This window comes from Gekko japonicus, unplaced genomic scaffold (genome assembly GCF_001447785.1).
Source record: "Gekko japonicus isolate JY-2015 unplaced genomic scaffold, Gekko_japonicus_V1.1 scaffold474, whole genome shotgun sequence".
In the NCBI taxonomy this organism is placed as follows: Eukaryota; Metazoa; Chordata; class Lepidosauria; order Squamata; family Gekkonidae; genus Gekko; species Gekko japonicus.
In genome coordinates, this window is record NW_015177020.1 from 165898 (window position 1) to 193782 (window position 27885).

At 50.0% G+C, this 27885-nt stretch overlaps 1 protein-coding gene across 2 annotated transcripts in view; it reads right to left on the reverse strand.

Moving 5' to 3' along the window:
* Positions 1-24731: 24731 nt before the first annotated feature.
* PIN1 (peptidylprolyl cis/trans isomerase, NIMA-interacting 1) overlaps positions 24732-27885 on the reverse strand; it is a 76443-nt gene continuing 73289 nt past the window's right edge. For both annotated transcript variants that reach the window (XM_015427757.1, XM_015427756.1), the window contains exon 4: positions 24732-24884. In XM_015427757.1, coding sequence (XP_015283243.1) covers positions 24775-24884 — 110 coding nt within the window. In that variant the 3' untranslated portion in view covers positions 24732-24774. The remainder of the gene's footprint in view (positions 24885-27885) is intronic.

Sequence of the window (27885 nt, forward strand, 5' to 3'; positions counted from 1 at the left end):
ACCCGGATATTAAATAATCAAAATCTGGACCAAAAATACCCCATTAATTAATACACTTCATAAATAAAACTAATTCAAATTGAAATATTAATGACATTCAGTATTCTTTTGGAATATTAGGATCTAGCAGTTTTTCTAATGTTCGGATGTCTGGTCCAGAGAAGAAAGAGGCTGGAATGAGACTGAGGAGACTGACTCACAGATAATGTAACTAACAGTGACGTTTTCCACCCAGACGAGTTAACACACAGATTTAGCCACCAAACAGGACTGTGCTAAGATTTCTGTCTTTTCTAAGCATTTACATCCATCACATTGCTGGCTGACTGGGTTGCATGGGGTTTTGATTTGGGTCTTGGTAAACATTGAGTCCTGTTTGCTTGCTTTTCTGTTCTTCTTAGTGCTGTACTGGCAAGGAACAGGTGCAGGGTTTTTTGCTTATACGCCCTGGCATGCAGGCAGGCAAAACTACTGACTGGGAGAAGAGAGTGGAAGCAAATGTTACGCTTACTTTAACACACATTCCAGACACCTTGCAGTATCTGCCATGCTGTCTTCTTTCAATAATGGGGTTTTCCGCATTCTCATTTTCTTTGCTTGTGTGTTCCTGTTGCTTCATTGTGGTGTTTGGTTTTCTGTTCTGCATGTGGTTTGCTCCCCTCTAGTGGTCAACTTGATATTACATTGCTTTATGTCCAGCATTTCTCCTTGCTGATTTAAACAGAAGGGTTTTATGCCTGACGTACAGTGATGTAATATCGAAACGGCTACTAGAGGGAGCAAAACATGTGCAGAACAGAACACACACACACACACACACGAAGCAACAAGAACACACAAATGAGAAAAATGAAAATGCAGAAAACCCCAGTGTGTGAACCCTATAATCAGTATAAGCGAGACGGATGAACTACGAGCCAATCCAGACTAAGACACGGGTGAGGGAACTCCTTCCTCCTCTCTGAGAGGTAGGAAACCAAGCTAACCCTGACTTCTACAATAAAGCCAACAAAAATCAAACAAACCAAATGGTTCATTTCCAACAGGATTCCCTAGCAATGGACTCTTCACTGGTCTGCTTTCTGACTCGTGACAGGCTCTTAAGTAGTCTACTTGGTTTTGCCCGCACACAGATGTTGACCGACACAGATGGTCCCCAAAAACAAACCTTTGAAGTTATTGTTAGCAGAATCCCGCAATGAAAAACATCCTGAGCATTTACACTACTCTGTACCTGTCACAGATCTGGATTTATATATTTTTTCTGCTCAATAGTCACATTATACTGATATTAAAGCCTGTGAACCCAGGGTTACAGGAATAAGCAGCTCAGGCAGACTCAAAGAAGTTAAAGGGATGGCTACAATAGATGGGAATCTAGAATTCGCTTTAAGAAAAGGAGGTCTAATTTAGGGGTCCCCAACCTTTTTTCAGCCTGTGGTCCCCTTGGAATTCTGATAAAGAGTGGTGAGCGCAGCCACAAAATGGCTGCTGCAGGAGGAGGAGCCAGCCACAAAATGGCTGCCACAGCTTACCTTCAGTCGTAACTGAAGATCCTTGTGTTGTGGTGGCAGCTGTCACCAAAGCAACGTTTTTAAAAATCTTCGCTGTCAATCAAATCTCCAATGGCCAATAGCTCCACCTGGCCCCTCCCATTTTCTAAAAACACTTGGTAGGCACCAGGAAAGGTGTTGGCAGGCACCATGGTGCCCATGGGCACCGTGTCGGGGACCACTGGTCTAATCTAACGAAAAGTCCTCTTTAGGAGGGTGGAGCCCTTGCCCGATTGAGGCCAGTGGGGAACCCACCCAGAACACTAATTTGACCCAGCTAAGGGTGTGATCGCAGAAGCAGTTTGGACAGACACAGCCAACTGGGAAAGGGAGCCACCCCACCATGCCAGGAAGGCTGGCTCTGCTTCTTTAGGTAGTGTTATGATGTGTTAAAGGGGAGACTGCTCTAGTCGCTTCCACAAACACTATGTTGTGTAAGCCGTGGCACATCTTTTCTTCCCCTGATTTGAAACTGGAAGCGTGCTTTTCTCTTAGAACCTGAAAGGATTACAAATTGGGTTAAAGGTAAAGGTCAAGGTTTCCCTTGCTTGAAAGCCAGTCGAGTCCGACTCTAGGGTTGCGGTGCTCATCTCCGTTTCAAAGCCGAAGAGCCAGCGCTGTCCGAAGACGTTTCTGTGGTCATGTGGCCGGCATGACTAAACACCAAGGCGCACGGAATGCTGTTACCTTCCCACTGAAGTGGTCCCTGTTTATCTACTTGCAATTTCTTGCTTTCGAACGGCTAGGTTGGCAGGAGCTGGAACTAGAGGCGGGAGCTCACTCCGTCATGCAGCAAGTCGGGTCTCGAACTGCTGAACTACGGACGTTCCACAGCCTGCAGTTCAGCGTCTTAACCACTTGAGCCACTGCAGCTCCTGAAGCTCAAATACTTTGGCCACCAAATGAGAAGGGAGCACTCACTGGAGAAGACCCTGATGCTGGGAAAGATTGAAGGTCAAAGAAGACGGGGACGGCAAAGGATGAGATGGTTGGACAGTGTCATCGACTCAACGAACATGAAATTGAGCCAACTTCAGAGGACAGCGGAAGACAGGAGGGCCTGGCGGGAGCTGGTCCATGGGGTCGCGAAGAGTCGGACTCGACTGTGCGACTGAACAACAACAATAATAAAATAAGAAATATCCTCAGTGCTTACCTTTCTGCAGAAATTACATGCCTCTTCTGACACGTGCAGGGGAACAACAGCCAGCCTCCTCAGATGACGAGTCATTCCACTGCATCTCTGCCTCAGGAACGATTGATCTGTTCACACCTGATGCAGAATAACCAGCTCCTTTGCTGCAACTGATGGGAAAGAAATGAGGCCAAGGAGATTACTCACACAGAGGCACAGCAGGCAGCCTCTGCTGTTAGGTAGTTTGGGATGCATTATTTAAAGGTACACCAACAGTGCTTCCCCGGGCCTACAGCTTGGAATCTGCTGCCTCGGGCTGCGTATTGACCTATTTGTGGGGAAAGAAACAATGTGGAATTGTTCTGTTTCTGTAAAGCTGATCCCTTCCTTTACTTAAAGGTGGTTCTCCAGGAGTTAGTTTGACTGAGGAGCACATTTTTCATCTGTGTTTAATTATTTTTCACCCAGCTAGCTGCTTCAATTTGTTTCTTTTAGACTAGTGAACGCGCAGGCTGTATGTAGGGCTGTAATATGGAGCTGGGATGCTGACTGGGGCAGTCCGAAGGCGATCTGTATTCAGATCACCCGCTCTGGAATAGGATGCTTTGGAATAGGGCTGCCAGCCTCCAGGTGGGACCTGGAGAAACCCTGGAATAACAACTCCTCTCCAGACAGGGTGGCCAGCTTCCACGTGGTAGCCGGAGAGTCCTCCCGCCATTACACCTGATCTCCAGGCGACAGAGATCAGTCCCTGTTATGTCCACTGACCACCACTAGGCGACAGCGACTCACCGCTGAGCTTAACTCCCTAGGAGCAATAGGGACTAGGCTCCTGGACTTTCCTTGGGGAGCCAATAGGGACTTTGGCAGGAGGTTTAAACCCACCAATAGTGTTAGATCGCGCTAACAAAGGACTCTTAGAGTGATTCAGCAAGTGATTCAGCTTTATTGGAAGTAACGAACAAGCACTCAACTCAGTAAGAAACCAGAACAGAAAACAGTGGGAGCTTAAGCTCCTTTTAAACATAACCGGGCTAATGTAGCCACGCCTATTTACAAATAACAACCAATAAGATTGCTTAGTTAATGACCAATGAAAGTCTTTCCCTCGCAGGGAACAGGCATCGTTCTGATTGGTCGCTGTTACGAAGCGACCAATAGGAAGTTCGCTCAGAGGAGCCCTGGTCTGGCTCGAAGCTTAACATGGGAGTCCTATGAGGTGATTCATGTAATCGGTTCAATACATTACAATTCCTCCCCCCTAAGTTAAGTCATCATCCCAATTGTTTTTTATTATTTACATACATTCAAGTCAAGCTGTTGTACATCAACTGTTCCACAATACATTACTACAATCATAGTCTTTCAGATAAGTCGGCATCTGCCGTGTACGCTGAGACCTGCGAAGCGGTGCAGGCTCTATAGGCACACAAGGTTGTGAGTCACTGTGGGGTTCACTACAGCCTGGTTCAGGCACAAACTCTACTGGGATTTCAGCCCCGCACACAGGGTTCTGCCCTGACTCGGGGACAGTACCGGGCCTTTCGGTACTCACCGCCTGCTCTGGGGGTCTCCACTCAACATCAGGGGAATCAGCCGTCGGAGAGTCAGCGCTGTCCCTAGCCCAACGTCTCCTTAACTGATCTATGTGGCGCCGCCAGATTCGACCGTCAGCCAACTGCACCACATACATTCGAGTACCCACAGAGTCGGATATAACCCCAGGAAGCCACAAGTGCCCGTTTGCATAATTTCGTGCGAAAACCTTGTCCCCTTTTTCAAACATGCGCACCTTCGGTTGCGCAGTGGTACGCTCGGACTGATCTTCTGATAGGTCTGGGTGCATACGGTTCAAACGGGTCGTGAGTCTCCGCCCCATTAACAATTCGGCCGGACTACGGCCTGTAGCACTACAGGGGGTGGTGTGCTGCAGCAAAAGAAAGGAGCCCAGCCTCTGGCTCCAGTCCCCTTCGTCCATTTTACCCAGGGCCTCTTTGGCCGTCCTGACCATCCGTTCGGCTTGGCCATTAGATGCCGGATGGAAAGGGGCCGAAGTCATTTGGCGTATGCCATTACTCGTGAGGAAGAGCCTAAATTCCTCAGACACAAATTGAGGCCCGTTGTCACTGACGATGACGTCAGGCAACCCGTGGGTGGCAAAAAGTCGGCGGAGCGCATGGATCACAGCAAGTGATGTGGTCGATTTCATATGCACGACCTCCAGCCATTTGGACATAGCGTCCACCACAATTAGGAACATTTGCCCTTGGAGAGGGCCAGCAAAATCTATATGCAATCTGGCCCAGGGTTTACCAGATGACTCCCAGCCTTGGGGTGTAGCTTGTGGGGGATCGGGTCTGACTTGCTGGCATTTGGGACACCCTCGTACCCATTCTTCGATCTCTTTGTCCAGCCCCGGCCACCAGACATACCCTCTGGCCAACGCTTTGGTGTGTACCATACCGGGGTGACCCTCGTGCAGCGACTCTAACACTCTCGTCCTGAGTTTGTCAGGAACCACCACCCTGTTCCCCCATAATACACAGCCCTTAGAAATGGATAGTTCATTTTGACGGCTTTTGTAAGGGCCGAACTCCGGTTCAACGCTTCCAACCGGCCACCCCCTCCAAACCCAGTTTAATACTCGGGACAGCACGCTATCCTTGGCCGTGTGTGCTGCAATGTCCCTGGATGATACCGGGGGTCGAGGAAGCTCCTCAATTGCCAAGACCTCACAGGCGGGGGCAGGGTCTGCGCCAATGTCCGGCACCGGGCACCGGCTGAGGGCATCCGCATGCCCAATCGCTTTCCCAGGCCGGTGCTCTAAGTCAAAATCATAAGCCTGCAAAAATATCGCCCATCTAAGCATGCGTGGGGACATGATGTTTGGCAATTGCTTATCGGGCGCAAAAATCCCCAGTAGCGGCTTGTGGTCAGTGACCAGCAAAAATCGTCTGCCAAAAATAAAATCATGGAACTTTTTGACAGCCGCTACCAACGCCAGACCCTCCTTGTCTATCTGGGCATAGTTCCGCTCTGCCGCAGATAGTGATCTAGAATAAAAAGCGATAGGCGCTTCGCTCCCATCAGGCATCAGATGGCTTAAAACTGCGCCTACTCCAAACGGTGAAGCGTCAGCAGCTAACACCAGGAGCTTGTGTTCATCATAATGCGTGAGTACGGCATTAGATGTCAGCAGCTCCTTGACTCCCACAAAAGCCTTTTCCTCGGCCTGCCCCCACTTCCATTTTGCCTCCTTGTGCAAAAGCGCGTGCAAAGGGGCCGCCACTGATGCCTTATGCGGTAAAAACGCATGATAAAAATTCAGGAGTCCTAAAAAGGATTGGAGCTCCTTCTTACTCACCGGCCTGGGGGCGTTTTGGATTGCAGATACCTTCTCATCCGTGGGGTGGACTCCCTCTGCGTCAATGCGAAACCCCAGGAAGTCCACACTTTCCACCCCGAGCGTGCATTTTGAGCGCTTAACTCTGAGGCCGGCATTTTGAAAACGCCTGAGGACCTCTTTAACCCGGTCCAGTAGTTCCTGTTCAGACCCGCCCGCAATCAGCACGTCGTCAAAATAGGGCACTGTGCCAGGTACCCCCCTTAGTAGACGTTCCATGAGGCCCTGAAAAATCCCAGGTGCTACGTTGACCCCGAATTGCAGCCTGTTCACTTTAAAAGCCCCTTGGTGGGTTACAATTGTTTGGGCCTCGGCAGCCTCCGGGGTGACAGGCAACTGCTGGTATGCCTGGGCCAGGTCAAATTTGGCGAAAATCTTGCCACCCCCCAGGGAAGCCAAAATGTGGCTTATTACCGGGACCGGGTACGAATGTTGCTGCAGCGCCTTGTTAATCGTACATTTGTAATCGGCGCATAGTCGTATGGACCCATCTGATTTGACAGGGGTTACGATCGGGGTCTCCCATTTGCTGTATGGTACTGGCTCTAAAACCCCTTGCTCAACTAGTTTGTCAATCTCTTTTTCCACCTTATGTTTGAGAGACACAGGTACTTTCCGATACTTCAACCTAATAGGTTTGACTGACGGATCTAAGTCAAACGCAACCGGGGGGCCCTTGTACCTTCCCAACCCTTCGGCAAATACATCAGGGAACAGGTCGTACAGCATGCCCCATTTATTTTCAGACATCCTGTTAATCCCAGAAATACCGATGCCCAATGGCTCAAACCAATCTAACCCTAGCAGGTTAACCCGGTCTCCCTCTGCAATCAGGAATGACAGTTTAACACATTTCCCCTTATACTCAACAGTAACAGAGTCCCGTCCGGCCAAGGGAATTCGGTTGCCCTGGAAGTCGGACACTCTGGTTCCCGCAGGCTGGAGCCGCCGCCGGCTTCGGTTCGGGAACAACTGGCGCCAGGACGCGGCAGAAATCACCGTCACGGACGATCCTGAGTCCACCTCCATTGTACAGGGTCGGCCGTCGAGGAGTGGAGTCACGGTGATCTTGCCCTGGCTGCTGGTGCGATTTACGGCCGATGCGCTCGACAAGGTCGCCGTCAACTGGCAGCTTGCTTCCGATGCTGAGGAACGGGTCTTGCCTTGGGTGCTGACTGGAGTGCCCCTCTGCGCTGACCGGTTGTTAGTTGAGGGATCCTTCTTCGCTGATCTGCAGACTCTGGCCAGATGACCACGCCGCCCACACGCTCTGCAGTCGACATCACGAGCCCAACAGGAGCCGCGCTGGTGCTTCCCGCCACAACCGGAGCAAGGCTTGACGTTGGTAGTCTTCGCTGGGGTCCGCTTGCCTCGAACCGCGTTGACGTCATCATCCGCGTCTTCGCCCTCGCTGTCTCGTTGAGCGTGTATACTGGGCTCTGCCACCCGCTGGCGGACCTCCTTCGTGGACTTCTCCGCTGCTTCCGCGGCCACGGCCTCTTCGTAGGCCACTGCCCAGGTCAGGGTGGTGCGGGCGAACAGCCTCTGTTGCAGCCTTTCATCTTTGAGACCGCAGACGAGACGGTCTCTGAGGGCTTCCTCCACGTTGTGGAAATTACATGGCCGTGCGGCTTTGCGAAGGGCCGCCACGAAATCTGCGATGGTCTCGCCTCCGGCCTGGTTCCGCTTGTAAAAAGCGTGCCGGCAGGCGATCTCCGACGGTTGTGGAGAATAGTGAGCCTTAAGCTTCTCCGTGATGTCAGCGTAGGTGACAGTCTTTATATCAGTTGGGGCCACCAACGACCTGGCTATGTCGAAGGTCCCCTTCCCGCAGGAACTCAGGAGGCATGCTCGTTTCTTCGCCTCATCGGTGATGTCGTGGGTCTCCAGATGGAACTCGAACCTGGACAGGTAGGAGTCCCAGTCTTCTGAGGAGGGTTCGAAGCACTCGAACTTCTGGCTTCCAGCCATCGGGGGAGACTTGGGCACCGGAGCTGGTGGCGCCTCCGCCGGATCGGCTGCTGTGCTCTGCCCGCTTTCTTCCGAGTCCGAAGTGTGGATGTCCGCAGGGCTGCCTACCTGCTCTAACATCCCATCCTCGTCGCCAATTGTTAGATCGCGCTAACAAAGGACTCGTACAGTGATTCAGCAAGTGATTCAGCTTTATTGGAAGTAACGAGCAAGCACTAACTCAGTAAGAAACCAGAACAGAAAACAGTGGGAGCTTATGCTCCTTTTAAACATAACCGGGCTAATGTAGCCACGCCTATTTACAAATAACAACCAATGAGATTGCTAGAATAAAGACCAATGGGAGTCTTTCCCTCCTAGGGAATGGTATCGTTCTGATTGGTCGCTGTTACGAAGCGACCAATAGGAAGTTCGCTCAGAGGAGCCCTGGTCTGGCTCGAAGCTTAACATGGGAGTCCTATGAGGTGATTCATGTAATCGGTTCAATACATTACAAATAGGATCTAGAGGGGTTCCCAGGTACTGTATATAGTTGGTCACCTGGCCGGTATTCTGTGTTCTAGTTGTGTATAGGGTTGCCAAGTCACGGCGGGGGATCGTAGATCTTCACAGAATCCTTGCCGCGGGGACAGCGAGACGCGTTGCACCCGCCGTCGCCAGGATCTGACACTACACGTCACTCTGGCAACAGGGCTCCAAACAGCCCCGTTACCAGAGCGACGCATAGCGTCATGTCCTGCCGATGGCGGTGCCATGCGTCTCGCCGTCCCCGCTGCAAGGATTCTGCAAAGACATGCAGTTCCCCCACCACGATTTGGCGAGATTTGGCAGGCCTAGTTGTGTACCCGTAAACCATGCTGGTCACTACATCCGTCTCTGTGGTTTCTACACGCGTCTAACCCACCACACAACAGTTCCCCTGGAGGAAATGGCCGCTTTGGAAGGTGGACTCTATGGCAGTTATATTCCATCGAGTATACTCCCCTCTCCACCACACACCACCCTCTTTAGGCTCCACCCTCCAAATCTCCAGGTATTTCCCAAAACGGAGCTGGCAAGCCTATCTCCAGACTGCAGGAATCAGTTCACCTGGAGAAAATGGCCACTTCGGAAGGGCAATTATACACCACTGAAGCCCCGCCCCACCCCAAACCCCGCCCTCTTCAGGCTCCACCCCCAAAATCTTGAGATATTTCCCAAAATGGAGGGGAAAACCCTATCTCCAGACTACAGAGATCAGTTCCTCTGGAGAAAATGGCTCCTTTGGAGGGTGGACTCTAGGGCACCGTACCCCTCTGAGGTCCCTCCCTCCCCAAGCTCCACCCCTAAATCTCCAGGAGTTTCCCCACCTGGAGCTGGCGGCCCTACCCCCCCCTTCCCCTGCTGGTGGCCGGGAGAGACCTGGCACCCCTACTTGGATACCCTGATATTTATCTGGCTATTTGATGCCTCCCTGTTACAGTTACCAACGTCTTTTCTGGCCTCTGGTTGTGAGCCTTCAATGGCAGTTGGGCATGCAGACACCAGTAAGGGGCTTTCCTTATTTCTATGCTATGAAAAGCTTTCTCTACTGATTTCTGGAAATCAAGCTGCCGTCGAAGGAAGGAAACTAAGCCTGGTCTGGCTTTTTTTGCTCAGTTCCGAGCTGTACTCTGTAGAGGCTTGTGTGGTTTCCCTGTTGCTGCTGCAGTTGCAATAGAGTGCAACAGTGACGGGCCTTCTGTGTTTTCCCTGCCCCAGTCCCCCATGGCGGTTGCTCTCCACTCCATGCCAAGAGAGGGCTTCCTTCTTTTCTTTAAAGCACACATTGGCCTACTGTGATAGCATTATAACCTCCTGTCTATCACATTCTCTGAATTTCCAGCTTTCATTTTTTAAAACAAGTTTCTAGTCCCTTTCATTGTGGAGCTATACCTTTTCCCTTATATCTCCACAACGAAAAGGGTTAGAGACCGATGGCTGGTTATAATGAAGTGACACCCGCGATACATTAACTGCTGACTCAAAACACATGCACACATGCACGAATGCCTTCTGAGGACAGGTGGGAAATGCCTGCCAACAGGGACAGGGAAATGGGGCTGGGCATTCCCATCTGCATGGGTGCCACCCTGGCTTTGCTGTGATCTTTGCCAAAACACTGCACCAAAAGTGGTTTGGGGAAGATAGCAAGATAGATGGGGAAAACCCTGGAGCTGTGCAGAAGAACTATAACATTGTGGGAAAGGGGAGAATAATGCATATCTCAATAGCGTCCAAGCCAGGGCAAACAAACCCATATGAAGGTGACCTAAGAAAATCAGCTATCATGTCCAAGAACTGCACCTACAACATCATTGTCTATAATGTCCCAGCTCCCATGGTTTACTCCCCATTCCTCCTCCCAAAGCTCAAATGGAGCTTGAAATCTTTTATTACATTATATTATATTATTATAAAACCCGATCCCAGGCGTCAGGAGGTAGCACCTAATTCCCCCTACTTGAACATGCCAGTATCTTGGATCAGGAGCCTTTAAACATTGGGCGAAGGATGATGGAAATCCAAATGGTAATCAATCAATTTTAATTCTAGGGATGGAGGTCGCCCCCCCTCCCTCCAAACAGCTCCCTGCTGGCAGCCCTCCCTCCAGCCTCGTTCAGCGCGGATTCAGTGACGTGTGATGGATAACCCCCTTGGATGGAAACGACCTCGAGAATAATTGCACAGGAAGCCAGACTGCTTCCCCCTCTCTGCAATTCCGCTTGAAACGCAGAAATTGTCCCGCTGGTAAATTCCTCTCGATGTGTGCCGGATGATGAAGTGCAACATTTCCCTCTGTTGATTTCACATGCGCCCTGACTTCATGCGCCACGGCGCCCACCAATAAAGTTGAATAGGCCACGAGGACGGCATCTATGCCACAGTTCCAATGGAGCACGCGGAAAGGTGAAAAAGGAGCAGGATTCACATTCTTATGCAAAAAATTCCCCCCCCCCCCCCCCGAAAAACACATTTTAGCCCTTATGGTTGTAGATCTTCTGGAAATGGCTGCTGAAATCCTAGAATGTGGAGTGATGGACGAATTCAGACATTCAGCAAACCGTTCCCTTCAACCCACAATAAACTATGCAAAATGGCATAATAAATTAGGCAACGTAGTGTTCCACTTGTACCATGAGAAGGAGGAAAAAGAATAAAAATTATCTGTTTAAAAAAGAGGAGGAGGAGGATTTATACCCCACCTTTCACTTGGAGTCTCAGAGCGGGTTCCCCTTCCCCACAACAGACAACCTGTGAGGCAGGTGGGGCTGAGAGAGCTCTTTCCAGGACTGCTCTTGAGATAACAGCTCTGAAAGAACTTGTGACTGACCCAAGGTCACACCAGCAGCTGCATGTGGAGGAGTGGGGAATCAGATCCGGTTGCCGGGTCTCTCATGGCCATTGTGGCTCAGTGGAAGAGCCCAGGTTCAATCCCCAGCAACTCCAAGTCAAAAGCACTCTGCAATGGGGTGGGAGGTGCTGTCAAGTCGCAGCTGACTGACGGTGACCCTGTAGGGTTCTCAAGGCCATTCAGAGGTGGTTTGCCCTTGCCTGCCTCTGTGTAGCCACCCTGGACTTCCTTGGTGGTCTCCCATCCAAGTACTGACCAGGGCCGACCCTGCTTAGCTTCTGAAATCTGGCCAGACTGGGCTAGCTTTGGCCATCCAGGTCAGGGCACCTTGCAGCAAGTGATGTGAAAAGATCTCTGCCTGAGATCATAGAGAGCTGTTGCCAGTCTGGGTAGACAATACGGATCTTAACGGACCAATGGTCTCTGATTCAGAATAAGGCAGCTTTGTGTGTGTCCATTTAGGCAGGTCTCAGATGCAATATAATCACATGTGTGTCAAATAGTTGACCAGGGGCCAATGTTCCCTCTAAGCTGTGGAGTCTTGTGAGCCAAAATTCTACTTTTTGAGCTACTGGCGTTAAAGTTGTGAGCAAGTGATTTGGCTCCTGCATAAATTAGTTTGCTCTGGGGCCATCCTTCCTGAGCTGAGACAAAAATGTGTGAGCCAGAGGCTAAAAAACTGTGAGCTAGCTCACACTAACTCAGCTTAGAGGGAACACTGCCAGGGACATGCAGATTTCTCCCCATACCACCTTTTCAGCTTGTACGGCCGATAGAACTATCCATTAGCCTCTTATCTTTGCCACCGTAGAGTCTAAAGACTGGCCTTTGAATTAAAAACTTAAGATCTACATGTTCCAGAATTGTGTACCAGCAGTTCAGATTCAAAGGGAACAGAGAACCGGACAATACCTCCCTCTTGGGACCTGGGGATCCCCTGGAATTGCAGCTCATCTCCAGACTAGAGAGATCAGTTCCCCTGGAGAAAATGGATGCTTTGGAGGGTGGACTCTATGGCATTGTGCCCCACTGAGGTCCCTGTCCTCCCCAGGCTCCATCCCCAGATCTCTAGGAGAGACCCGGCAACCTTACTTTGAAACCACATTTTTACCTGAAGCCTCCCAGTTAGTTTGCCAACATTTATTTATTAATAATTTATTTTATTTATTTATTTCATTCGACTTTCTATACCGCCCTGACCCCAAGGGGTCTCTGGGCGGTTTACATAGGGGGTTCTAAGAACGCCCTAACTAGGGCCACATGGTGTAGGGGCGGGGCTGCCTACCAGCACCCAGGTGGTGGGCCTGTTGTTTTTTCTCCAGCTCGGCTCCGCTTTTTCCCCCGGCGGTCTTCGGTCGGGACGTTCGTCCTAGCGTTCAGGGTGGCTTCCTTTCGGCGGGACTGCTCAGGCGCACGGTCCATGTCCGTTCCGGCCTCGGCTGTGTCCCATTAGGCTCTGCCGCGCCCGCGTTCCACGTCATCGCGCGCCTTCCGGTTTCCGCCTCCGCCGTCGTCAGCCGCACTATGTTATACTGGCCACCAGGGATCGCTCCAACGACCTCGCCACCACTGCCGTTGCATCGCCACACCGCCTCTACTGCCAATGCTCTGCCGCCACCGATGTATTTGCCGCCGCCGGTATCTCCACCACACACCTCACCCGAGCAGGGTCCCTCCTACCCATCTAAGGGTAGGTACCCATTTGTCTACTCGCTTTTATATATTTTAACCGCTTTCGAGCCGCTGGGTGGGCGGGAGCTGGGACTAGGGCCGGGAGCTCACCCCGGCCGCGGTGGTTCTCGAACAGCCATAGTGGCTGTTCAAAGTTGTTAAGGCAGGTGTTTTACCGCCTGCGCCACCGCTCCCATCTTCACTGGCCTCAGGTCTCAAGCCTTTAATGACCTGGCAACCTGGCTCCTTTCCCGTGTACCAATTTCTCGTGACCATCAAAATATGACGGAAAGCTTGCATTCATTGTGGAGTTCTCATATTCATGCCTAACTGGGTCCCTGTTAGGGACTTCGGTGTTTTTTAAAGACACGGGATTCTGGACTGCCCATCCTCAGACCTGAAAGGGAGGAACTTTCCATTGCATTCCGTGAAGCAGGAGCTGTTGAGAAACAAGACCAAAGCTTCCCCAGGGACCTTCACGAAGCAGACTGCTGCGGGAAGAAAAGCAGAAGCGTTCTAAAACAGAGGAAAAGGAAAACAAACCCTTTCAGTCTGTCCCACAGCTAATATTAGCCCTGACTCCCACTCCAAAGCCTGCAGCCGTCTCCAACCTCAGCACGGCACGTTATACGCAGAGTCAAAACACTGTGGGTCGGAAATTTCCACTCAAGATCCCTGAATTTTGAAGTTCCACATGGAGATCCAAAGCCTTTTTAACAGTTAAGAAACTGGGGGGGGGGGAGGCAGACTTAGGCTTACGAACTCCAGATTCAGAAATACCTGGAGATTTTGGCAGGTGGAGCATAGGAGGGTGGGGTTTAGGGAGGAGAGGACCTCGGTCGGGTAGAATGCCACACGGGCCACCTTCCAAAGCAGCAGGGTTGCCAACCTTCAGGTGGTGGCTGGAGTTCTCCTACTATTACAACTGATCTCCAGGCGACAGAGATCAGTTTCCCTAGAGGAAATGGCTGCTTCGGAAGGTGGACTCCGTGGCATTGTACCCCACAGGGCTATTTTTGGGCAGGAACGCACAGGAACGGAGTTCTGGCTGGCTCCCGAGTTGGCCACACCCAGCAGGAACTCATTAGCATAATAGGCCACACCCAACAGCAGAAACTCATTAGGATTGGCTACATTAGGGGTGTGTGGCCTAACATGCAAAGGAGTTCCTGCTACAAAAAAGCCCTGGGTTTTGACAACAAACAAGGTAAACAGAATAAGAAGCAAAAGGTGGGTGTGGCTGGATGACCACACTTCTGGTAACGTGGGGGTGCGGCCTAATGCACTAATCAGCTGTGCTGTCAGGGGTGTGGCCTAATAGGCGAATGAGTTCCCGCTGTTGGGTGTGGCCTATTATGCTAATGAGTTCCTGCTGGGCTTTTTCTACAAGAAGAGCCCTGGTACCCCACTGAAGTCCCTCCCCTTCCCAAATTCTGCCCCTCCTCAGGCTCCATCCCCAAAGTCTCCAGGTATTTCCCAACCCAGAACTAGAAACCCTATAAAAGAGCATTTTCTCAAAGTGGAATAAATGGATGGATGGATGATAGACTGATGGATGGATGGATGGATGGATGGATGGATGGATGGATAGATAGATAGATAGATAGATAGATGATATATATATAGATGATAGATAGATTGATAAATGATAGATAATCTATGTAGTTTGGAGATCAGCTCTAATTCTGGGAGACAGCCAGCCCTTACCTGGAGGTTGGTAACCCTACCCAGACTAATGGATGGCCTTGAAAGAACACGATGCAATTGAGTCTTTGCAGTTTTCTGGCTGAGAAGGCTGGCGGTTTGGGGCCCCAATGCAAAAAGTAATTGCTGAGAAGGGGGCTGCTTTTTGGGGGGGATGCTCACGATTAGGGATCCCACAGATCTCATGGGGACGCAGGGACAGGTGAACATGCCTCAGTTCAAATCGCAGTTGGAGCGTGTACTGCAGCTAAGCACAGCCTAGGAAAAAGTTCACCTTTTATCATTCAAAGGTGTTCTGAAACATATTGCAGCTGTTTCCCGCATGGGAAACCTTGCAATACTTTCCCATGGCTGTTCCCCCCACCCCACCCCACTCCACAATTCACCTCTCTAAGCCAGTGGAGGAGTATTAACTTAGAAAGGAGGGGTGATGGCTCAGGGGTCAAGCATCTGCTTGACATGCAGAAGGTCCCGGGTTCAGTCCCTGGACTCTCCAGTTTAAAAAGATCAGGTAGGATGTTACAGCTGTCACTTGGAGGCCACAGGCTAGCCTGATCTCATCAGATCTCGGAAGCTGAGCAGGGTCAGCCCTGGTTAGTACTTGGATGGGAGACCACAAGGAAGTCCAGGGTCACCACACAGAGGCAGGCTGTGACTTGATGGCCCTTCCCACCACCATCAGAAGCTTCACTGACAGCTTTCAAGAAAAGGCTGGATCAGGGGTCATTTCGTAGAAAAAGAGGGTACAGGAGCTCATTAGCATAGCTCATTAGCATAACTTATTTGCATATGCCACACCCCCTGACATCACCGGAAGTGTGTCAGAAGGCAACACCCACCGCTCAGGCTCCACTAGACTGTTTTGGGTTGCTAGCTATTGGGGGGGGGGGATGTGCAGATCTGTCCTCACAGAGGAGGGAGAGCTTCTACCTGAATAAAACTTGGTCTTAAAGGTGCCACTGGACTGTTTTGGACCGGGAAGGCCAGGGGGGGCTCTGCAACTTACCTGGCTGCTTCTTGATCTGACTGAGGGCTGCTGGGAGCAGGGGGTGGAGCTTGTTGCATGTGCCCGCCCCCTGGGCTCCTTACTGCCGGAGCTCCGCTCCTGTGCGCTCCTGTGGGAAATGACCCCGGCGCTGGATGAATATTTGTCAGAGATGTTTTAGGCTGGTCCTGCATTGGGCAGGGGGTCGGACTAGATGATCTATAGGGCCCCTTCCAACGCTATGATTCTAGAAGGTGATATGGAAAGTCTTGTGCCAGAAAAGCCAGAGATCAGTCAGAACAGACAAGCCCAGCTGTTGGTAGGCCAATGGTCTGCCTCAGCTTCAACCATAAGTAGGGAGAGAGAAATGTCCATGGGATGCTTTAAAGGCTAGCAGATCTCTTGGGAAGGGCTGTGCCTCAGTGGCAGAGGCTCCTCTTTGCATGCAGAAAGTCCCAGTTTCAATCTCAGACATCTCCAGTGAGAGGGGCCAGGTAGGAGGTAGTATGAAAGACCTGTACCTGAGAGGATGTGGGACCACTGCTGGTCAGAGTAGAAATTGCTGAACTTGATAGACCAATGGTCCAATTCAGTAGAAGGCATCTCCATACATTCATTTCAAGGGGGCTCATGGAGACACCTTGCTCGTATGTCCCACAAGAGCATCAATACTCATCTGGAGGCTTTCGCTGCTACTTTTGACTGAGGGAAGCTTGTGTACCCGTTGGGTAAGACTCTTGGCTGGCACTAGCTGAAGAACCCAGTTGAAATCCAGTTGAAAACCTGCTTGTTCTAAGAACGCCCGGCTTGCCCCTTACCTTAGGAATTTACCGCCCACCAGTACTGAAAACCAGAGGGCTTGCCTGCTCTTAACAAGACCATCCCCCTGTTTCCTTCACCCCTCTTCTCCTCTTGCTTTCCCTTGCAGTCATTTGTGGTAATTTCCCTTCTCTCGAGTTTCGCTTGCATGTCACTCTGCAGCCAGGAGTCATATTTAAAAAATAAAGAAATCAATGGTGTTGCCATGGGGACAAACTTCCAACCAATGCTCCTGCCTTTCCCCCCCACACACACACACTTGGCCCATGGGAGATCCTGCTGTGGTGAAAACAGAACACATTCCTTTACTATAGGCGACCGATCACTTGCATATTTCAGATATCTGCTCTCTGAACCACCTCCTGCTCCCAAAAACAATACCAGAGAGCCATTTCAAGGCAGGGAACAGAGAAGTGGATGTGAGAGCCCTAGATTCAGGTCTGGCCTGGAACATAGACTCATTGCATATCCTTCGGCCAGCTCTGGTAAAACAGGAGGACTGGCAAGCTGTTCGTTTTTAGATCACCTACAGCTTACAGCAAGATTCCACAAGATGGTGCCTGCCAGTACTTTCCTTGGCCCCTGCAGAGCTTTTCAGAAAGTGGGTGGGGCCACTGTAAGGCAGGCCCCTTGTTATGGGCTGCCCTTATTCAAAGGGTTTCTCATTGGCAGGCTGGACAGCATGGCGGCTTTCCTTAGGCAGTGTGTGGTTCCGTTTTCCCTTCAGACTTTCTTTCTCCTCGGGAGGTGTAAGGAGGGATGCCTGGTCATTCAGCTCTGCCTCCTGTGGTGGCCATTTTGGGGTGGTGCCCACCATCTCCTTTCAGAATTCCAAATGGGCCACCAGGTTCAAGAAGGTTGGGGACCCCTGACTGAGCATCGTTTGATGCTGCCAAGAGAACCAGTTTCGTGTAGTGGTTAGGAACGCGGATAATCTGGGAGAACCGGGTTTGATTCCCCACTTCTCCACATGCAGCTGCTGGTGCGACCTTGGGTAACTTGTAAGTTCTTTCAGAGCAGTTCACTCAAGGACAGCTCTCCGGAGACCTCTCTCAGCCCCACCTACCTCACAGTGTATGTGTGTTGTGGGCAGTGGTCCCTCTAAGCTGAGTTAGTGTGAGCTGGCTCACAGTTTTTTAGCCTCCGGCTCACACACTTTTGCCTTAGCTCAGGAAGGAGGGCTCCAGAGCACACTAATTGATGCAGTAGCCAAATTGCTCGCTCACAACTTTAATGCCAGTAGCTCACAAAGTAGAATTTTTGCTCACAAGACTCCACAGCTTAGAGGGAACATTGGTTGTGGGGAGGGGAAGGAGATTGTAAGTTGCCCTGAGACTCCTTTGGGTAGTGAAGGGTGGGGTATAAATCCAATCTCCTCTTCTTCATGGCTGGACAGAGCTCCAGTTGACAGCCACTTTCTCCTCATGAACAACAGCCATTATTGAAGCCACGGGTGGCAGCCATTCACCCTTCCCTCATACCGGCCACAGAGCCCCCTCATATGCAGCTGAAGAGCCAGCTGAAGAGGCCCTCTCCCAGCACTCTTTTAAAATTCTATTTGGATCTTTGCCTTAGGTTTCAGTTGCCTTAAGACACTTCTGGAGCCAAGTTTTTGGACAGAGAAAAGTAAGGAAGGCAGGGCCTCACCTGCAAAACTTAAAACGGAAGCTCTGGTTCAGTCACTGAAGTGTGGAGAGTGAGGCCTCCATGGAGTGAAGACATTTAAAAGCCTGACTGTGAAATAAGGACATCTGTTTCTTTAGTGACCTTTGTGGCTTGTCTTATGAAACTTCTTAGGGATGTGAATGTTAAGCCGTTCTTAAATGTTAGTCCTTCATTTAGCCACACCTTTATTCGAGTAAAAAGTAAAAGTTCCCTTGCTCGAAAGCCAGTCGAGTCCGACTCTAGGGTTGCGGTGCTCATCTCCGTTTCAAAGCCGAAGAGCCAGCGCTGTCCGAAGACGTTTCCGTGGTCATGTGGCCGGCATGACTAGATGCCAAGGCGCACGGAACGCTGTTACCTTCCCACCGAAGTGGTCCCTGTTTATCTACTTGCACTTTCTTGCTTTCGAACTGCTAGGTTGGTAGGAGCTGCAACTAGAGACGGGAGCTCACTCCGTCTTGCGGCACTTGGGTCTCAAACTGCTGAACTACCGACCTTCCACAGCCTGCAGTTCAGCGTCTTAACCACTTGAGCCACCGCAGCTCCGGTACAGAACCATCATTCCAGAAACACCCCTTTTGTCTTCCTCGGTCCTTTCCCTTCCTTCTCTCAAGCTCACCTGCGCAGAGGTATACAGCCATTTCCTTAATCTACCAGGAACATTTGCCAACAAAACATACAGCAACCACAATAGTGCTAGATTCAAGTCCAGTGGCGCCTTAGGGACCATCAAGATGTTCAGAGTACGAAAGCTTATACTCTGAAAGCCTCTAAGGTGCTGCTGGACTCGAATTTAGATGTTCCAATTCAGACCAACATGGCCAGCCTCTGAAACAAAACGATGCTGCTAGTCGTGGGACCTCTCTGTCGTAGATTTCCATTTCTGATTGCCCCCCTTTGCCTAGCAAGTTAAGTTTCTTCAAATAGCTAGTTCTTGGGAAATCAGATTTCCCGTGGCAAACTTTAAACCTGGATTTTTTTTCCCCCCTTGCAGAAGTTTCATTTCTAAATACATGCGTGCCAGGGCTCTTTTTGTAGAAAAAGCCCAGCAGGAACTCATTAGCATAATAGACCATGCCCAACAGCAGACACATTCGCATATTAGGCCACACCCCCATGTTACCAGAAGTGTGGTCATCCAGCCACACCCACCTTTTGCTTCTTATTCTGTTTACCTTGTTTGTTGTCAAAACCCAGGGCTTTTTTGGAGCAGGAACTCCTTTGCATGTTAGGCCACACAGCCCGAATGTAGCCAATCCTAATGAGTTTCTGCTGTTGGGCGTGGCCTATTATGCTAATGAGTTCGTGCTGGGCGTGGCCAACTCGGGAGCCAGCCAGAACTCCGTTCCTGTGCGTTCCTGCCGAAAAATAGCCCTGATGCGTGCCATGCAGCCATACCAAGTGATCCCAAAGAGAACCCAGATTGTGTGCCGTGGCTCAAAAAGGGCTCAACGTTTGAGCACCTCTGCGGGAATTCAGAAAGCCAGTTTTGTGTAGTGGTTAGGAGCATGGACTCTAATCTGGGAGAACCGGGTTTGATTCCCCGCTTCTCCACATGCAGCTGCTGGTGTGACCTGGGGTCAGTGACAAGTTCTGTCAGAGCTGTTCTCTCACGGGCGGTTCTAGAGAGAGCTCTCTCAGCCCCACCTCCCTCACAGGATGTCTGTTGTGGGGAGGGGAAGGGAAAGGAGATTGTAAACCACTCTGAGACTCCGAGTGAAGGGCGGGATATAAATCCAATCTCCTCTTCTTCATCATCATCTTAGTACAAGTATATGGACCTGGGATCTTGATTCCCTGAACCAGACAATGGGAAAAAATTAGTATTTTTAAAGATGGATAGAGCCGTGTTGGTCTGAAGCAGAAGAACAAAGTCGGAGTCCAGTGGGGCACCTTTAAGACCAACAGAGTTTTATTCAAGGTACAAGCTTTCATGCGCATGCACACTTCTTCAGATACAGTGCATGCACACAAAAGTTTATACCTTGAATAAAACTCTGTTGATCTTAAAGGTGCCACTGGATTCCAATTTTGTTCTAGAATTTTTTAAGCAACCTGCCACGGATATGGCCAGATATACAGGGGAACAGTTGCTGGATTGGATCGAAAATATCATAGGAAATGTCTCTGTGCACAGAAACAGAGGTAGCCTGGCCGCTCAATGAAGCACGCCAAAAAAGGAGTTCAGAGACTCCAAATAGAATAGCTTTGGAGAGGGACAAGAAACAAAGGAGTAACATAAGCTGCCTAGCTCATACCAATAGATATCAGATGTGTTGAGACCCAGGTGCAGAAAGCGTCTAAAAATGGCAGAAATGACCAGCTTCACAGAAGCAGAGATACTGTACAAAGATGGGTGTGTTGGTTGAGGATGAAAAGACATTCATATGTACGAGAAACTTATAAACGCTAATTTTAAATAGATGTTAAGATTAAAAAAAGAATGTGTTCCTATCTCAAGAGGGACAGTTAGCTATTGTTAAAAATCTTATAAATATGGGAAATCGAACTGATCAAGAGCTTCTTCTCAGAAGGGGCTCCTTGCTTGTGACCTGCTTATCTTTGGGGGTAAGAAACTTTTGTGGACTCATGTAACTGCTCTCCTTTAATTATCTATTGTAACAGTGATGGACGGCATAATGTTTTGTTGGATTAGTCAAAGTTAAGAAGCAATGATGTCTTAATGAAAGGTTAAATGAAAGCAGAGGTTCTCTAACAGTATTTACTTGTTGTACTATGCCCTTAATGAGCCTGAAACATTATTGAGGAGTACCTCCAGCCGGGAGTTAAATGATCTGATATAGGAAAGCCAACTAGATGCCTAGGGCTTCTTAAGTGTGCATCGATATCTGAATTAGGCCCGACTAAAGTCATCCAGAACAAACTGCTGCCCCGTTGCATGAAGACTTTGGGGTTCACGGAATCTCGCTGCGGGCTACAAAATCAACTAGCGACCGAGGCAGACCTAATCCGCCCCTTGAGCATACCCCCCCTTCCACGGTTACAGGAGGCATGTGCGCCTCTCCTATCCGCCAGAGATTAATTAAAAAAAAAAAGCATAAGGGACAGAAAAAATTGATTCCTTCTGCAGTTTGTTCATGATCAAATAGAATGATGCATAAATTGCAAATGTCAAATCTGATCAAATTTAAGTCACTTGAAAATTCCGAAATCGGCCTCCAAAGCCAGACCCCCTTCATTTGTTGGGGCTCTCAGGTTACAGCCGTCTCTTGGCTGGATTATGTGACTCAGTGGAGCGGGGGGGGGGGGCAGGGCTGAGTGTCACTGAGGCACAGGCCTGGACTTGATCACTTCCTAATTTAATATACCTCTCAATCCCAACTCTTGTACCCTTTGCTTCTCCTGCCCATTGTTGTCAGTGCCTGCCTGCATAACTTTTCACTCCCCAGGGTGAATACAGATGAGAATACAGATGCCTTGGGCTTAATAAACCTGCCAGGAAATAAGAGGGGTTGCCAGGCATAAGGTGGGCCAAGAACCCGGGTGGGCCGTATGCTGCTCGGTCGCTTAAGGCAGCGCAGTGCTGCCTTACAACCAGTGTTCCCCTTAGTGTGAGTCAGCTCATGGGTCTTTAGCCTCCGGCTCACACATTTTTGTCTCAGCTCATGAAGGATGACTCCAGAGCAAGCTGATTTATGCAGTAGCCAAATCGCTCCCTCACAACTTTAATGCCAGTAGCTCACAAAGAAGGATTTTTGCCCACAGGACTCCGCAGCTTAGAGGGAGCATTTACAACCACAGAGAAGGCTTTTCTACCCCACTGTTCTCTACCCTGAGGAGTCTCAAAGTGGCTTATGATCGCCTTCCCTTCCTCTCCCCACAACAGGCACCTTGTGAGGTAGGTGGGGCTGAGAGAGTCCTGAGGGAACTGTGACAGGCCCAAGGCCACCCAGCAGGCTTCGGGTGAAGGAGGAGGGGGGAATCAAACCCGGTTCTCCGGATCAGAGTCCACTGCTCTTGACCACTGCACCACCCTGGCAAACTCTACCCAAGGAGCCACTCTGCAAACAGGGGAAATCGGCAACTGCCTGTTCATCTGTGTTCTCTACGGTGGCTCCTGCACTATGGAACAGTCTGCCAGAGGCTGCTAGGAAGGCCACCGTGCTTCTGTCCTTTTTCAAAAGGTGTAAATCGGAATTGCTCAGGAGGCCATTCTTGTAGAGTAGGGCTGAGAGGTAATCAGTGTTCCCTCTAAGCTGAGTTGGTGTGAGCCGGCTCACAGTTTTTTATCCTCCGGATCACGCGTTTTTGTCTCAGCTCAGGAAGGATGGGCTCCGGGGCAAACAAATTGATGCAGCAGCCGAATCGCTCGCTCACCACTTTAATGCCAGCAGCTCACAAAGTAGAATTTTTGCTCACAAGACTCCGCAGCTTAGAGGGAGCATTGGATGTAATGGATCAGTTCGTGGAGGGGGGGGGGAACCTGTGAAGGATACCGTGCTTCTCCTTCAAGTCCTTCAATGCCAGCCCGGGTGCATCAGGTTGCTTTCCTAGGAATCTTTACCGTTTAAGACTCAAATTAATAATTCTGTCATCCGCTTGCAGGGAGGGAAAGCAGCGGAGCATAGCCCAGTCTCATGAGATCTCGGAAGCTAAGCAGGGTCAACCTTCAGGGAAGGCTGCGGAGGAAAGCGATGGCAAACCACTTCTGCTTCTCGCTCGTCTTGAAAGCCCCTTTTGCTGGGGCTGCCAGAAGTCGGCTGTGATCTGACAACGCTTTACACACACACGCATAAAATCCGCTTGCTGAACGACCGAATAGTTTTATTTGACGACGGATCTTTGCTGTTAAGTTTTCAAATATTATCATTCAAATGTTACTTTTTGTAATCGGCTTACGGATTGACTAAATACTTCTATTGCACCCGTAGTCCACCTTGTGTCCCAGTGAGAAAGGCGGACTAGAAATGAAAATAAAGAGTCCTGTTCATACCATTTTCCCTTGGAGGACAAAGCTTTGTAGATGAAACGATACACAACAGAGCACCCTATGTACAGTCTAGGAGTAAGACACAGAATATGGGGAAAAAATAAATCAATCTCAGAACACTGGCGATATTTAATTGGCGAGGAGTTCTTTTTTTATTTTCCTTGCATAAGAGAACTGGAACACTCTCTCTATACATATATATACACAAAGCTTGCTTGCAGACCATAGTGAAGAACTTGGTGGGAATCTTATTTATTTTAGTAAACAGAAAGCAATGCAAGCATAACTGGGGGGTGGGGGAACCAGTGACTTTACAATGCTGTTACCTTTTTTCAAACCACGCATGGATCATGACCTGCCTTTCCGGAAAAACAAAACAAAACCTACAGCTAACAGCCCTCCCTTGGGATGGGCACTTTTGACGACAAGAACCACGCACAGGAAATGGTTAAATGCACAATTCATCCTAAGGTTAATTTTTACAGGGGTAAATTTTCTTTTTTACCCTTGAGGCGGGGAAGAGGGGAGGTACCAGTGTGGAAAAGGATACTGACGGTTACCCCCCTTTTGCGCATCCTTTCAAAAGGCATTGACAAGTTCAGGGTCAATGCGAACCCTGATGAGAAGCCAATACTTGGCAGGTGAAAAAAAATAACTCCGTTTGGACACAGTCTGGTGCACATACTGAATTCCTGTACACGCAGGGCTTCCCCATTCAGTGGAGGGGGCTGCGCCTCCCCCCCCCCCATGGATATCCCTCTCCTGTACAGAAGCAAATGGGAAAGCCCTCACGGGCAGCAGATTCCCTATGTACAGGATCATGGCTCCGTCAAGGTGCAGGAAAATTGTCAGGTACTCATTTGGAAGGGAATCCGCTGGGCTACACTGCAGAAGAATTGCTCTTGTTAAAGCACCCAAGAGCAATTTATCAGTGATCAGCCAGTTGGAAAAGCAAATGTGGGAGGTGGGAGGTTTGGGGAGGGGCCTTTATTACCTTTTTTTTAAAAAAAACCAAAAGAAAGAGGGACACTGGAGGGGGGCGCGCGATTTTTATTCTATCTAAAACCCCGAGAGCTAAGTTTTCCCACTATCTGTGGAGCCCCCGTAATAAATAACTCTATTTTAAGCTGGACGTGGAGCGAAAGCATTGAAGTATGAACCCTGTAGCACAGACGCGTCTCCTGAATGGGAGGAATTGTCAAGATCAAACTCAAGCGGCTGTGGATTTATTTTTTTCCCCTTAAAAACATCCTCCCTTACTGAGCCTATGAAAGAGGCTACTGTCTCTTTGTTTCGATTGTGTTTTTCGGCCTCAGCTAACCATGCATCTCTATGGGTGGTGGTGATGGGGTAACACTGCACCGAGGTGCCAAGGAAGGGACTGAGATATGGGGGGGGGGGGGAAAAATAATGATAAAACAAAAGCTAGATATGAAGTTTGTTGGGGGATAGAGAGGGCGTACAGGGATGGAATCGAGGTTCTCTTGCTCCTGTATTTTTTTTCCCCACCACCCTTTTCCTTTTCAAGCGTGTTGCCAAGGCACTTTTCACTCCGTGCGCAAGATGATATGGATCCCTGAATCCGTGAATACTGGTCCGCTCATCTCCCCGGTCCTCAGCGCAAACGAGGCGTCTTCAAAAGGCTTTTGCATTTGACCTGCCGGATGAAAGAAAAATTACAATTAAGCACACCCGTGCAGCAAAGAACAGCCTGCTCTGGGCTCCCTGGTTCCCTCGAGACACCCAGTGCAGTGGCAAGGGAGACAGCCGACCCTGAAAGCACTCGTGGGAAAGCGTCCGGACGCTAGAACAAGTAGCCAAGAGGCTGTGTGACATGCACATGTGAAATATCCTGTTAAGTTGCCGCTGACTTATAGAGACCCCAGCAAAGGGGCTTTCAAGGCAAGTGAGAAGCAGGGGTGGTTTGCCCTTGCCTTCCTCTGCAGAGCCTTCCTCGGTGGCCTCCCGTCCAAGTACCGACCTTGCTTTGCTTCCACGATCTGACAAGATCAGGCTATAACAGGGATCCCCAACCTTTCTGAGCCTGTAGGCACCTTTGGGATTCTGACAGAGAATGGCTTCCACAGCTGACCTTCGGTCAAGCAGTGAAAACCTTTGTGCTGCGGTGGCAGCTGCTGCCAGAGCAAATTTTTTAAAAATCTGCAAAGCCAATTAGCAGCCTTGCTGGAGAAAACACACCTGGCCCTACCCATTTCCGAAAAAAAAACACTGGGTGAGTGCCATGAAAGGTGTTGGCGGGCCCATGGGCACCATGTTGGGGACCTCTGGGCAGTACTATGCTACCTTCCCTCCCATTGCATGACATGGGCTGTGAAGCTGTTCTCTGCGGGTGAGGTCAGCCTGCTGTAAACAAAGGGTGCGAACATCCATGAGAACAACCCGGATGACCTGAGAGAGAAGCCGGTTATCAGTTCTCTCTCGGCACTGGGAAACACTCTCCCGGTACCACATACAACACTTTCTGATTGACTGTTAGCAGATCAAAGATTTGCTGTTCGGATATCTGGGTATCATAGAATCATAGAGCTGGAAGGGACCTCCAGGGTTATGTAGTCCAACCCCCTGCACAATGCAGGAAATTCACAAATACCTCCCCCCACACCTCCAGAGACCCCTGCCCCATGCCCAGAAGAGAACAAAAAACCTCCAGGATCCCCGGCCAAACTGGCCTGGAGAAAACTTGCTTCCTGACCCCCCAAAGTGGCGATCAGCATTTCCCTGGGCGTGTAAGAAAGGGCCACGAGATCTAAGCACAGAGGCAACCCTTCCTGCCCTCCCTTCTCGTGATCTGCCTAAGTCCACAGAATCAGCATTGCTGTCAGATGGCCATCTAGCCTCTGCTTGAAAACCTCCAAAGAAGGAGAGCCCACCACCTCCCAAGGAGGCCTGTTCCACTGAGGAACCACTCTGTCAGGAAGTTCTTCCTCATGTTTAGCCGAAAACTCTTCTGATTTAATTTCAGCCTGTTGGTTCTGGTCCAACCTTCTGGGGCAACAGACTGGCCAAAGAGCCCCCAACCGGCTCCACGGCACAAGTGGGGATTTGACCTGGGGGCGTCAGGATCCTAGTCCAGCACTTTACCCACTACACCACACTGGCTCTCAAGTCTGGTCTTTTAGCACCCGGGATTCTAAATCCCACGTTCTTTAATCCTATGGGATTACAGTCAGTGTTACCTCTAAACTGAGTCAGTGTGAGCTAGCTCCCGGCTCACACCTTTTTGTCTTAGCTCAGGAAGGAGGGCTCCAGAGCAAACTAATCTATGCAGCAGCCAAATCACTTGCTCACAACTTTAATGCTGGCAGCCAATGTTCCCTCTAAGCTGTGGAGTCTTGTGAGCAAAACCTCTACTTTGTGAGCTCCTGGCATTAAAGTTGTGAGCGAGCCATTTGGCTACTGCATAAATTAGTTTGCTCTGGAGCCACCTCTCCTGAGCTAAAACAAAAATGTGTGAGCTGGAGGCTAAAAAACTGTGAGCTAGCTCACACTAACTCAGTTTAGAGGGAACACTGCCGGCAGCTCACAAAGTAGAATTTTTGCTCACGAGACTCCACAGCTTAGAGGGAGCTCTGATTACAGTTGGCCCGAATCACTCTCCCGCCAGCTCGCCTGCTGCACGACCCAGCCATGTGACTCAGTGGGTATAAACTGGGTCTCCTACATCACAGCACAATGAGCTGGCAGAACGAAGCGCACTGCTCTGAACTACAGGTAGGGGGCAGTCTACTTTGGGATGCTCTACTTTTCGGAAAAAGACCCCTACAAGCAGAAAACCAGCCTATCCAGGACAGCCGTTCCAAGCCAGCCGTCCACCTGCTGTGCTAGCTTTCTAGCTGCGGGAAGCTCTGTTACCTAAGGGAGCATTCAAAAAGATAAACCACACACACACAGACACATTACTATCTCTACGTGCAGCACAGTGAACAGGCAGTTCTTGTCCTCTCCCTGCAGCTGCTTCGTTTGCCTAACGTTGCACAGAAATCACCCAGGCAGAGGAGATGACATTTCGGCGCTGGCTTGCAAGAGTAAACTGCAGGAGTGATTGACAGCTTCGGGGTGGGCTCCCCTGTTGGACAAGAGGGGCTCTAGTCCCTGAATGGGAAACTCCAGCAGCCAGCTTCCCCGGGGCAGGCAAACAATTCCGTCTTAACATCACAGCTATATGGCAAGTCCCAAAGAGGTAACCAGGCACGCCTTTGGTCGCCCCCGGCCTCCCTGGCAACGGCACAAGGAAACAGAAAAAACCCTGATCTACAGTGGGACCTTGAAGCGGCTAATATTGATATCGGGTTTATATCCCTGGCCCTTTGGATGTGTTAGAGACCCCTGAAGAATGCTGTTCAGTTGCAGTGTGTTTGGTCTTGTAAAATTTCTTATGATTTACTTATTTAATTAATTATATTTATACCCCGCCCTCCCCGCGAACGGGCTCCTACTGCCCATATGAAGCCGCCTTACACTAAATTAGACACACACACCCTGGTCCGTCAAGGTCATCAGACCGGCAGTGGCTCTCCAGGGTCTCAGGCTGGGGTCTTCCAGACCACCTACTAACTGGGTCCTCACCAATGCTCCCTCTAAGCTGTGGAGCCCTGTGAGCAAAAATTCTACTTTGTGAGCTACGGGCTTTAAAGTTG